Below are 14,095 nucleotides of genomic sequence, written 5' to 3' on the forward strand. Positions count from 1 at the left end.
ATGTAATAACTTTAAATGTAATCGATTTGAATTTTGGCAGTATAAATACAGATGACGTCAGAGGTTACTTTGTGCTCGCTTCGGCAGCACATATACTAAAATTGGAACGATACAGAGAAGATTAGCATGGCCCCTGCGCAAGGATGACACGCAAATTCGTGAAGCGTTCCATATTTTGCGCTTAACTTCCAATGCAGCCTTGTGTTTTACATGCAGTAGTGTAATTACAATAACTGATTTACCTGTAATTTTATACACACACACACACACCTGTATCCCATGCAGGGCCTGCATAAATCACAGGGCTATGGGGGGGTGGGGCAACACACTGCGGGGTATATTTCTGGCGCAGGGTGTGTGGTGTACATGGGCCTCTGGGTCAAGGAGAACAAGACACACCCTGCACCCATTATAGTTACACCACTGATGGTTCTCACACGGAGAGGTGAAAAAAACTCATGGAATAAAGGTGAATATGCTCATGCATAATTAAATGGAATATTCATCCGAGTAAAAGATTAATTTTGCTTTTATTTGCAGAGCTGGCCATATACACAAGCTTTGGCTGAACAGTGTTGTTAATAACAAGGTATTAAGTTCAAAACCATGCATACATCTATTGCATTGGCAAATCTATAGCAGGTACAGTGCACAATGTTACTGTTCACAGAGAGCAGGGGGGACCACACACAGACCCCCTACTATCTTTGGGATATATTTATCACAATCCGCATCTCAGGTACGGATTGGCTATGATAAATTCACCCAATATCGTAATTCAATATCTGAATACATCACAAGGATGTAAGAAATCTCATGCAGGGACAGAGCTTGCGATAAAGCTCTGTCCCTGCAAATCCACTTCATACTTTTCACTGTATTTTCCACAAAAAATACAGTGTGTGTCTGCACATGCTCCACCGATACCAGCCCGATACATCACATTCCCTTTTTAAAGATTCAAAGTAAATATGCTTTACTGCTGCAAACTGTTAGCAAATATCACTTTATTAATAGAAATAGGTTGCAGCAGCCATATTATTGTATTAGTAAGTGGGAGTGATTGAGATGCACACAGCTCATCAGAAACAGGAGACCAACATCATTTTGCATTATGTGTAAGGATATGAAGGTGCACAATGTGTTTCAGTTGGCAAGGCCAAGGACGCATAAGATGTTTATGGCACATATACATAAAAAAAAAAAAAAAAAGCAATTTGCAGGAAAAAAAAGCTACAACTCTTTATGAGCTCCAAAGTTTCTTACCTCTTATCGTTTTTCCACAGTACTACTTACCCACAAATCAGTGGATCCTGGTGTCCCGTGCTAATTGAAACCCTAATTAACATCTATAGTCTCTTTTCCTGTATGATGAGACATACCTCTTAAAATTGGGCGAATGTAAATTTGGATGTGGGGGTGACAGCGGTAAGCTGGCCTGGAAGCATGACCGCATCAAGATAACTGTATTGGTCATTGGTACATCCTCATCTCGAAAACTGTTTTCAGTTCTGGAGGCCATATCTCCAGAAGGATATTAATACATTAGAGACTGTACAAAGAAGGGCAACTAAAATGGTGCAAGGTCTACACCACAAGTCGAACCAGGAAAGACTAAAAGATCTTAATATGTATAGTTTGGAGCAGAGAAGGGAAAGGGGGAACATGATAGAAACATTCAAATATATAAAGAATTTTTAACAAGGTAAAGGAAGGAGAGATTCTTCAAAGAAAGAGAAATATTAGAACAAGAAGAAATGTTCTAAAACTGGTAGGTTCAAGGGAAATTTGAGGGAAAATTACTTCACAAAAAGGGTAGTGGACAAGTGGAATAGCCTCCCATCAGAGGTGGTAGAGGCTAAGACAGTAGAGCAATTTAAACATGCATGGGATAGACATAAGGATATTCTTCAGAAGTAAGGATCAATAAGGGTTGAGGTAACACTATGTTTAAAAATGGGGCAAACTAGATGGGCCAAGTGGTTCTTATCTGTTATCAAATTCTATGGTTCTATAAAAACACAATTTTTGTGTAGCAGTGAAATATCTCTGTCTCTCAGAAATCAGTCCTACGGGACTGTCCTGATGAAAGTGTGATGGTTGAAAGGTAAGGCCAAGGGGTGTTGCTAAGCAGCAGGTGTTTGGGGCATTTTGCTTGGGAAGGAAGGGGAAATACTAGTCCATAATGGAAATGGGATTTGCTGCGATAGAAGCGAGCCTCAGTTTGAAGTCTGAAATAGCACTGCAATGTCCTGCAGTCCCCTATCAAACTAGCACAGGTAATAGTAGTGGACAGAAGCTGGGAACTTCATAGTGGACTTGCCCAAGAGAGCACTGTAAGCTGAGTAGGGTTAGGGAGCTACATAGACTCAGATAAAATGACAATGACACCTGCAGAAAGACAATAAAGATTACTCAGGGGGTGAGACTGGGACATTGTGGGCCAAAAGCAACATTTTGTAAAGGGCTCTATGTACTAGGGATGGCTATCGATGGGTCCATCAGTAATTACCATTTATGGTGAACCACTGATTGTTTGCGCCACTCGATTGCCACTGCTGCTGGGTGTACGGCGAGCCAATGAAAAACAGGGGTGGGGCTAAGTTCTATCCCGTCAAGAAAAAAAATAACCATAGGCTACCACCCATCCAAACCACTGGCTCTCTGCCATCGATGGCAAAACCATCAGCCATCAACAGTTAACCATCGATTGGCAACTATCGATGGCCAGCCCTACTATGTACTGCACAAAGATTAAATAAACACACATGTACACATTGACAAAGGAGAAGCCCTGACCAAAAATGAGCCCTATAAGATGACGTTGAGAGCGGTTAAGATTATTTATCTGAACCATTCATAGTACAAGACTTCACTCTAAATCTTGTACACATCGCATAAGCTAGCCGTACATTTACGGCCACGATTCCCATTTCGGCTGATCAGCGGCCATTGATGATTGGGGATTCTTCTTCGGATAGAGCAAAAAAAATCCCCCATTTCTCACTGTCCAGATATGCAGCCCACCTTTTTTCAGTCTCCAATACACTGCCCCTTCTACTCACTGTCCTCAATACACAGCCCCTCTTTTCACTCATTGATCTCAATACATCTTCCCCTCATATCACATCATTCGCTCTCCCCAATACACTGCATCCTATATCACATCACTCTCTCCCCAGTACACTGCATCCTATATCACAACACTCTCTACCAAGTACACTGCCACCCATATCACATCACTCTCCCCAATACCCTGCCACCCATATCACATCACTCTCTCCAATACACTGCCACCCATATCACATCACTCTCCCCAATACCCTGCCACCCATATCACATCACTCTCCCCAATACACTGGTACTCATATCACATCATTCTCCGCAATACCCTGCCACCCATATCACATCACTCTCTCCAATACACTGCCACCCATCCAATCCTTAAAACCTGGACTCTAATGACTTAAGTTTGGGAACCTCTGCACACTGTGTGCCTTGATAAAGATCCATAAAGGTTGAAACGTGTCAGCGGCAGCAGATGAAGGTTGTCGTCATCTTTGTGTGGGCTCAAGTATACCTAAGTACACCTATCAGACAGCGGAGGGAAGTAGCAGCTGAAGGAACCAAAGTCTCTGGCTTCTAACACACTTGTCGGTTTCACATCATACGCTAAATAAGTACTTCCAAAGGGAATCTGTATGTAAAGCCGGCGGCTGTTTAGCCGACTGATCATATACTGACAGCGGGAGCCCGACATGTCGGAATTCCGACAACATGATGCAAGTACTCTAACCCAACCCTCTCCCCCCCCCCCCCAACCCTTCCTTAGGGGTGCCTAACCCCCTCCCCATTAGTGCCTAAACCTAACCCCGCACCCTCCCAGGGGTGTCTACCCTTAACCCCCCTTTCCCTACCCTAAACCTACCCCTCCCAGGGAGTGCCTAACCCTAAGTTTCCACAGGGGTCCCTAACGCTAACCCCCCTGCGGCTACACGCTAAGACACCAGACTTGGCTTAGTTCGGCAAGCTGGGTGTCGTGACTTAGTAGTGGGGCTAATGATAGGGGTCGGGATTTCGACACCTACCTTTAGTCCCATGACGGGATGTGGCTGTTGGGATATCGGCGGACGGGATAGCGCCCGCCGGTATCCTAACTACATCCCCTTCCAAAGATCGGTAAACAAACTTACACACACTTACTGTGATGGACAGCTGTACTTCTTGATCTAAAGTCTGCATATTTCTTCAGTGCGGTTATGCACTTTTTTTTATGAAATAAAGGAAACAGCGTGTGTTACTTTAAGTAACAGCTGAATTTACTTCTTAATATTGTGGAGATAATGTGCAGGTATGCTTTATATTTTGGACAACAAGAAAAAATAAATCTACTGAAGGTGAATAATAAATGTTCATGGCCTTTTTCCATTTTTTTTGCTGGAGATATTATTAGAATAAAAGGATTGGCCATGGATTCAGCCACAATAGTTCCTATAGAGCAGGGGTTCCCAACCACGGTCCTCAAGGCACAGTCCTGGTTTTAAGGATAGCCATACTTGAGCACAGATGACTTAATTAATATCCCAGTTAATTTGATTTAACCATCTGTGCTGAAGCCTGGATATCACTAAAACCAGGACTGTTAGTATGCCTTGAGGACCGAGGTTGGGAATGACTGCTATAGAGACTATAAAAAAAATTAACAGAAGGAATTGTTTATTGTTGCATTAGGATCAAGCAAAAGTGTCCCTTAAAGGAGAAATAATGTGAATCCTTGTTGAGAAAATCAGCAACCATACTCAGCGCTACACATTGGCAATCTTTTGCTTTTTAAATTGTATTTGGAAGAAAGTTCTTTTTCTGCGATTGCTAAAGTCAGCTACAGAGCATTTTAAAGCGCATGTGTGGGAAAGAACTTTTAGATTGATATAAAATGTACATGTATTCTAAGCTCACATATCCCACTGACTCCAGGCCAACATTCCAGTGTCTCATCAAGAACCTGTGTTACATATTGCATATTGATCAGCCAGGTTGCACTTACCCTTGTATCAATGCCTTTTTCCCTATAGATTTTATGCTTGTAAGCAGAGCCCTCTTACTGTACCACTCTGTCTTTTATTACAAAGTCTTGTTTTTTTAATCCTATTATTGTTTTGTTCCCAATTGTAAGGTGCAACGGTACAGTATATACTGGTGTTGAGCAAGCAATTGTTAATATTTTATACCTTGGGTATTGGGTATATCATAGCTGCTACTGTGTCTGAAGAGGAAATAAGCAGATTTTATTTCTCTCTTCATTTTTCCATTCTTTGATGCACTCCATTACAGCCCCAATATTTCTATCACATATATCAGTTAGTATATCTTTTCAGAGGCAGCTTGGGAAGTGATTCAAAAACCAGATGTGGAAGGAGGTGGAACACTTATGGAGGGGAGGGGAGGAATGTAAACTGTTCCTGTGACTACTGAGCTGCCCAAGGTTAGGGCTGCCATGGAGTGCTTCAAACTAATTATCAGGAAAAGTATTTTCCTAATACTCATACCAATACCTGGCTGTGTATTCTATATTTTTATGCAAATCTTTTAACTTACAATGTTATGCATTTGTAATGGAAAGATGGTTCTGCCATTGTTATGTAGGTGAGATTTTTACATCTGAAGCATACAGCAACAAGATTACTAGATCATTATTAATGTGAAAGCATACATATACACATCATACAGAGCAATTCAGAACACCTCAAGTATACTGGTTAATTGATCGGCCTATTGATGATTAATACATTTGCACTTTGATCGTTATTTGTTGAATTTAATCCTTTGTCTCAAAACATGAGAATAAAGCTTAAACAGAACGGAATAAAGCGAGCACTGATCCCTATATGAACCTCTTGGGCTGATCACATGGCTAACTCACGGTAGCTTTCCAGTCTATGCTTCTTCAAGAAGGTTAATGCTTATTGACATGCACCCAAAATCAGCTTTTTGGATTTCACAGAAAGGAATCGGTATGATTTACCACCGGTCCTCTGGCCGGCGGTTCAAATCCCGACAACGGCAGCCCGACAAGGATGAAAATCCCAATCGTCCCCAGCTAAGTATTCACTAACCCTATTCTACCCCCTAACCCTCCCCTTAGGGGTGCCTAAACCTAACCCCCTTCCCCGCCGCCTAAACCTAAGTCCCCCGGGGGGGGGGTGCCTAACCCTAAGTCCCCGCCGGGGGTTCCTAACCCTAACCCTCCCGCCCCCTAGCCTAACCCTAACCTCCCGGGGGGGTTCCTAACCCTAACCCTCCCTTCCCCTAGTCTAACCCTAACTATCTGAGGGGGTGCCTAACCCTAAGCCCCCCTGGGAGCCCTAAACCTAACCCCCCCCCCCCCCCCCAGTGGCTGTCAGCGCTCGGCATCACTTCGATCGGGATGCCGGGCGCCGGTCTCCCCGCGTTGGTAAAATGCCAGGCGTCTAGATTTAGACGCCTGTCATTTAACCCTTGCCGGGATTAAGCAGTCGGGAAGCCGGCTGTCGGGATTAGGTCCGCCGGCTTCCCAACTGCATACCCACGGAAAAGAGTGGATGTTTTCCAACTCTGATATGAAGTATATATGCATCATAAAAATAACAAATACAAGGCACATGAAACTCCCAACTGTAAGGTATCCTTTTATTACAGAAGAGGTGACATTGTACACTAGTTCTCACTCAACAAAATGTACTCACATGTACAAATGAATGAGCACAACAGCTGTTTACATGCAATCTGTATTTCAGTCATAAGTACCATAAACCCACACGACACAGGAACTAAAATGCCAATGTCATAATATAGTGATTCAAACAACCTGATAGCACAGTGACAATCCTTATGTTTGCAATTTTATACCCTGTAAATATGTAAAATAAGACACTATGATAACATATGAAGTATGGTCTAAGCTACCACAATATGGTAAGGTTAAAAGGGCATACATAACATTGTTGCCCCAGTTCACTTCTTATAGAATAGCACCAAATTTTCCTTGTGCTCAAGAGTCACAACATTCATCTTGCACATAGAGAACCATAATAACTAGAGAGCATTAAAAATGGACAATTCCTTATCGCTTAAATGTATCTTTAGGGTGAGGATGGTAGCTACAGCACATCAGCTCAAGGCCTCCTATAACAGGATGGCCCCCAACAGAGAGGAGAAAATTTATTTTTTCTTTTTGAAAAGGTATTGTCCAAAAGTAGACACCCATCTAAGTGTAGGGGATGTGTACTCTGAAAATACACAACCTCTGAAAACATACCAGGCAACTGTAAAATCTCACTGATCCTGACTGCCTCAGCCTCATTACATATTTTGGCTTTAATACATTTTTGGCCTTCTTGTGTAGCCAGCTATACAAACACATATATGTACAATTATACATAACACTCTTAATTTGGCTCATCTGCCATGTATCACTCTACAAAACATTATTGATCATGTGTGCGCTACCAGATTAAAAATAATAGCGTGATGGGAGAAATACAATCTCTGTCAGGACCCTGCAACTGGCATAGAACAGGTCAACCCTAGTGTGGACAATGCATAAACTTAATTAACCTTAAAGTACTCAGAAAAAAGACTAAAACAGATCACAGTAGAGCAATAAGACAATGTGCAGCGCCACAGACCAGGGAGTTGGCAGATATGAGAGATTTAGGGGTATATTTACTAAAGCTTCTAAACCAGACAAGTGGTGTTGCCCGTAGCATCCAATCAGAATCTGTGTATCATTTTCTAGAATGCAATAAGAATTGGTAGCTATAATCTGATTGGTTGCTATGGGCAACATCACCACTTGTCTGTTTAAGAAGCTTTAGCAAATCTACCCCTTAATGCAGGGATTCATCCAACATGTGAAGTCTCATGAAGGGTCAGCACCGCATCTGGAGGTAAGAGGAGAGGAGCAATTCCGGAGGGCAGAAATCGCTGTTCCTGTTCACCACACGCATCTGACGTTTGCCATGAGAGTTAGAACCTAAAAGAGAAGTAAGATGAAAAGGAGGATATGATATGATTAGTTAATTATAAAAGCAAGGTGTCCATATTTTTTTAATAAACCAATATAGCTTAGTGTCATCTGCACACCCCAGGATAGTAAGTTGCTATTTAAAAAAAAAAGTCAAAATGCAATTCAATATAATATAACTAAAATGTAGTGCTGTGGTAATAACTATGCTACTTGCACATTAAAAAGGGCATAAATGCACATGATGTAGACAGTATTACAACTGTATAAGTTACTAGTCATACCACATCTTAAAAATGGAGGCAGTTTTGGGCAATCTTATTAATAAGGGAATTGAAGAATTACATTATAAAGAGTACTTTGAAAAACTAGGTTTGTTTACTGCGATATATTTATCTTTAAAATTCAGGTCACTGTAAAAGGTGCCCATACACGGTGCAATTTTTTACACAATTTGCCAGTTTTCGATCATTTGTAACGACCATAGTGTAAAAAGTGGCATATTCCAGTACGATTACGATGCGCGTCCCCGGCGTCGTGTATAAGCATCGCAGATCAACTGAACCTGCAGTAAGATTTCGACTATTGTGTACAATATTTCAAACATTCGTACAGTGTTTGTGCACATCATGCACAATAGAGATGCATGTAGCATGGACCAGGGAGATCCATGCTACATGCATCTGTGTCATTGACACAGAGCACGGACGGGATCAGAGAGATCAGTCTGTGTTGCTGCGGTAAACAAAAAAAAAAAAATGGTATGTACATGTGTGTGTGCATATATGTTTAATAAACGTATACTTTGTATGATGTGTGTGTCCTGTGTTTATTTTAATATTGCTTTTGCTGTGGAACTACAGGTACCAGTGGGCCTGTAATGCCCCACATGCTGGTACTTGTGGTTCTCCAAGTACCAGCATGCGGGGGAGGCTTGCTAGGATCTGTAGTTCCACAGCAAAAGAAAATATTTTTACTTTTATCAAATGCACTACACTACACTACCCTATCAACCCGGTACCCACTGCCCCAGTGGTGCCGGGGATAGCCCTGTGCTATCAGCCTAGGCCTGGGGTGCCCTGGAGAGGGGGTCCCCAGCCCACCAGGGATCCCGGCCTGGGCTGACTAGCGGTAATGGTTAATGCTGCGGCTGAGGGGCCCGGTGATAGGGCTCCCCTGGCTGTGGCATTAATATTTTTTAGTGGTTAGGCCTTTAACTACTGAAGTCTTGCATTTTTAAATAAAGCAAAACCTATATACACACACAGCAGGGGTGGACACGAATAGGATTTATTTGTTCTTAACAAGCCAGCAAAATACACGTGCCTCTGTTAGCTCCTTCTCCCTCCTCCACATCCAGTACACTTTGATTCTGCATCTGAAGGTTGTTTACAATCAGTTGTGATAGGAGTATGCATTTATGTTCTACATCAGGTTTATAAAGTCTGTTTAAAATTTGCAAAGAAAATAAATTCATATGATCATCACCTGAACACTTTGCTCTCATGACTGAAAATTAAAGCAAAGTGAATTGTTTCAAAAGCTTACTCTTATGCCTTATAGTCCCTGTGGTACAGGTAGGTGTGTGCTCAAATTGGTCTATGCTGGAGAAAGAAGAAAAGAGCTAGCAGAGGGACTTTTGCACCCCTAGTATTAACATATCGGCTACTGTAATGGAAAAAAAAATGTCAATATATTTGAAATTACTACCCCCAAGTAGATGTAAATTTGTTTCCATTTCCACAAATATCCCACACCGCCATCCCAAAACAAATCCCAAAGTTCTTACTGGCAGAGGCCAGATCCATGTACTGGCACACAGCGTGCAACAGGAGGCGCTGGTAACTGCGAGAGAACCAGATGAGAAACAATAAGTGTGTATTGCACAGCAGCACTACCATGTGTGTTTGAACAGTTTATATAAAAACACATCAAAATTATATATTTTTAAAATAACGGCAAAAAGAAAAAAACATTAAGCTTACACATATACACAGTGATAAATTATATACATGTAATGTAATTAATATTACTAGACAATTATAATTATATATATATATACACACACATACATACATATATATACACACATATATATATATATATATATATATATATACACACATACACACACACACAGCACTAGTTGAGAGAGATTGTATGTAATTCCTGCCCAGTTGTCCAGGTCCAAGAGGAGCTAATATCTGCTCCACGTATACATCAGTAAAGAGTGATGGCTCTCCGGGTATTCTATTCCAATGGTCATATAAAAAAAAAACAAATGGTCGACGTTTCGGTGTTTACATGCACTTTTGTCAAAACAACAATCAAAGTCGTAAGAGTATCGCTGGTTACTATGTGACTGACTGTTGGTTGATGTTTCAGTGCCTACAAGCACCTTTGTCAAGACATTTGATTTTTGCATATACAAGTCCCGGAGTGTCATCCCTCTTTACACACACATAGATAGATACTGTAGATAGATAGATCTATCCTATCTCTTGCAACTCTGCTAACATCGGCCAACTTTTTTTACTGAACATGCTTCAAAGTTGCAATGTTATGTGACTAGGACGCACCAGGAGACAGTGTGAATTAATTTGGTATGCGACACTTGTATATCTGTGTGCAACAGAGTCTGTAAACGGAACTTGGAGTGGAAAAAAGCTGCAGCCGCCACATCATAGTACTTTGTATGCTGAGTGAGAGACTCAGGTGCACATAGATACACAAGTGTCTCATATCAAAATAATTGGCACCCAGGGCTAGCAGTCTCACAGGACCAGGCACTCCGACGACTAGAGCAAAGACGAGCGAGGACACGTGTGTGTATAATATATATGTATAATAATATATATATATATATATATATATATATATATATATAACATATACATATGCAGTCAGCCTGAATATTAAAACCACCTGCCTAATATTGTGTAGGTCCCCCTCATGCAACCAAAATATGCCACGATGCTGCAGAGCTGGACTCCACAAGACCTCTCAGGTATCAGACACCAAGACGTTAGTAGCAGATCCTTTAAGTCCTGTATTTTGCGAGATGGGCCCTCCGTAACTGGGGCTTATTTTTCCAGCACATCCCACAGATGCTCGATTGGATTCAGATCTGGGGAATTTGGAGGCAAAGTCAACACCTAGAGCTCTTTGTCATGTTCTTTAAACCATTCCTGAACAATTTTTGCAGTGTGACAGGGCGCTGCCATCAGGGAATAGCAGTGCCAAGAAGGGGTGTGCTTGGTCTGCAACAATGTTTAGGAAGATTGTACATGCAAGTAACATCCACATGAAGGCCAGGACCCAAGGTTTTCCAGCAGAACATTGCCCAGAGTATCACACTGCCTCCGCCAGCTTACTTCGTCTCACAGTGCATCCTGGTGCCATCTCCTCCCCAGGTAAACAACACACGCATCACTGACCGTCCACATGATTTAATAGTAAATGTGATTCATCAGACCAGGCCACCTTCTTCCATTGCTCCATAGTCCAGTCCTGATGCTCACATGCCCATTGTAGGCAATTTCGGCAGTGGACAGCGGTCAGCATGGGCAAGTTGCAATGTACTGTGTGTTCTGGCACCTTATCATAGCCAACATTAAACTTTTTCAGCGGTCTGTGCTACAGTATCTCTTCTGTGGGATCGGACCGAATAGGCTGGCCTTCGTCTGTGCTACAGTATCTCTTCTGTGGGATCGGACCGAACAGGCTGGCCTTCGTACCCCATGTGCATAAAATGAGCCTTGGGTGCCCATGATCCCGTTGTCGGTTGTCCTTCCTTGGACCACTTTTGGTAGGTACTGGGAGCACCCCAAAAGACCTGCCATTTTGGAGATGCTCTGACCCAGTAATCTAGCCATCAAAATTTGGCCCTTGTCAAAGTCGCTCAGATCCTAATGTTGCCCATTTTTCAAGCTTCCAACACATCAGTTTAAAGATATCACTATATATCTCTATGGGGCAGTTTCAACTAGCCATAGGGTTTAAAATCCACATTAAATGCGCTTCGGGAAACCCATAGGATTCCAGTACTTAACACAGAATGTATATGTTAACGTGCGCTACGGGGAAATTGACTACTAATTGAACAGCTCCTGACATTAAACCCGGAGATTTATCCGCAGGTAAATGAATGTGCCCCATATCTATATATATACACACACTAAAAAAAAAAAAAAAATTATATTATAATATATATATATATATATATATATATATATATATATATATATATATATAAATATAGATCTCTCTATCTCTTTTTTTTTTTTTGCTATGAAGATGAAAGGAGCACATACATTGTAGAATCAAATCAATCTTTATATAAATAAATGCATAAAATCACGTACATCTCAGTTAAAACAACAGCGTGTAACATCACCGGATAATCACCGAATCTCGTCACTGCTGGAACTGTTATGCGTCAATACCGAGTCCTTAAGACGGAGAATCATCTGCTTATAGCCGACTCTCTCATGTACATCCAGACACACCATAAACCAAAGCTCCTGCCTTGGTGATATCTCACCTAGAGTAAGTGATGAATACAGCAAGTGTCCAACTGGTGCCGCCCCAAACAAGTTTCGTCACTCAGGACTTCGTCAGTGGGTGTGTCCTAGCTCTGCTGATCTAACCTTATATAGCAGCACTAATTCAAATTAGTTATACACATCTGCGACAAATGTGCACTTAATTACAAACAATTGCTACAATAATCTCATATAATAGTAATGTTACACAACATTTTAAAACAAATAATGTTAAAAACTAATTAGCAGTAATGTCACAAAATTTTTTTTAAAAACAAATACAACATTGCAAACTCATTACACACGTTATAATCATACTTTTCTTTTTAAACACTGCATGAATGTCAGAAAAGGTGACTGTTTCAATATACATGCGCTTCTTGAAACAATATATAGGAGAATTAATACGATTATATCACAAATAACTGTACTAAGAAACTAACTACATACATCGTTTTGTCTAATAAAGAGAATTACCATTGTATTATATATATATTTATATTAATTTAAATAACTACTTTATACCCTTATATTTTAAGATAATTGACACTTGTGGATAGAATATATCTATCACATGTCCCAAAAAAGAACCTGAGGTCAGGACATACAAAACAAGAGTACAGAGAAGATTAATTAGGTCAGTCGGCAAAGGAGAAATTCTCAACAACAATACTGACTTCATTTCGCCTCAATCTCCAGTACTCCTACAGACACAACCAGTTTATAAATAGGAAACAATATCATAACTTTCATTTAAGCCTATTGGGGCAAGGGTGTTTAACATATATATCCTATACGTCTCCCATGTGATAATTTTTTCTAAAAATCGTCTCCCCTCTCATCTAGTGTAACCAACTCTATTCCTTCAAAAGAAAAGCCTTCTAGGTAAGAGTTTTGACAGCTATAGAAATGTCTAGGAACACTATGATTGATGTTTTTATTAATAATACTTCTCATGTGTTCCAATATTCTAAGCTTCAATTGGTGCTTAGTTTTCCCAATGTACTTTTTACCACATTTACATTGGTAACATAGGTGCTAATCGTTTTTCAAGGGTAGGGGCCCGTCTAAAAATAATCTGTGGTTTGGGGGGAATTTTATTACCCAAAATTGGATCTAATAATAAAATTTTCCAGTGTTTGTTCAAAATTGATCTAATTTCTCTTTCATAACTATTAAATACTGTAATAAAAGTAATGTACATATCAATTTCACACCTATTACGTTTTTTATAGTCTAATAATTCTGTCCTATCCCTATTCCTTGTTCTCTCTACACTAGCATCTATTATTTCTATAGGATAATGTTTTTCTTCAAACCTCCTACTATAAATCTCTGCTTGTTCACAATACAGGTTGAGTCTCCCATATCCAAAATGCTTGGGACCAGAGGTATTTTGGATATCGGAATATTCCGTATTTTGGAATATTTGCATATTATAATGTCTTGGGAATAGAACCCAAATCTAAACACAGAATGCATTTATGTGTTATATAAACCTTATACACACAGCCTGAAGGTTATTTCATACAATATTTTTAATAATTTT

General features: G+C 40.5%; 1 protein-coding gene and 1 non-coding gene across 3 annotated transcripts in view; one reads left to right on the forward strand and one right to left on the reverse strand.

Annotated features, from left to right (window-relative positions):
• The first annotated feature begins 71 nt into the window (after positions 1 to 71).
• LOC148537754 (U6 spliceosomal RNA) lies at positions 72 to 178 on the forward strand. The gene has a single exon (XR_015873436.1). It is a non-coding gene; the product is annotated as a U6 spliceosomal RNA (small nuclear RNA).
• Positions 179 to 6,649: 6,471 nt separating this feature from the next.
• Positions 6,650 to 14,095, reverse strand: part of R3HDM4 (R3H domain containing 4) — a 54,283-nt gene continuing 46,837 nt past the window's right edge. The window contains exons 7-8 of one of the 2 annotated variants that reach the window (XM_088460344.1): positions 9,792 to 9,847; positions 6,650 to 8,011 (exon numbers count right to left, since the gene is read on the reverse strand). In XM_088460344.1, coding sequence (XP_088316470.1) covers positions 7,908 to 8,011; positions 9,792 to 9,847 — 160 coding nt within the window. In that variant the 3' untranslated portion in view covers positions 6,650 to 7,907. The remainder of the gene's footprint in view (positions 8,012 to 9,791; positions 9,848 to 14,095) is intronic. The other variant, XM_088460345.1, reaches the window with a different exon arrangement.

The sequence above is a fragment of the Taudactylus pleione genome, unplaced genomic scaffold, assembly GCF_031769625.1.
Source record: "Taudactylus pleione unplaced genomic scaffold, aTauple2 ptg000044l, whole genome shotgun sequence".
Taxonomy (NCBI): domain Eukaryota; kingdom Metazoa; phylum Chordata; class Amphibia; order Anura; family Myobatrachidae; genus Taudactylus; species Taudactylus pleione.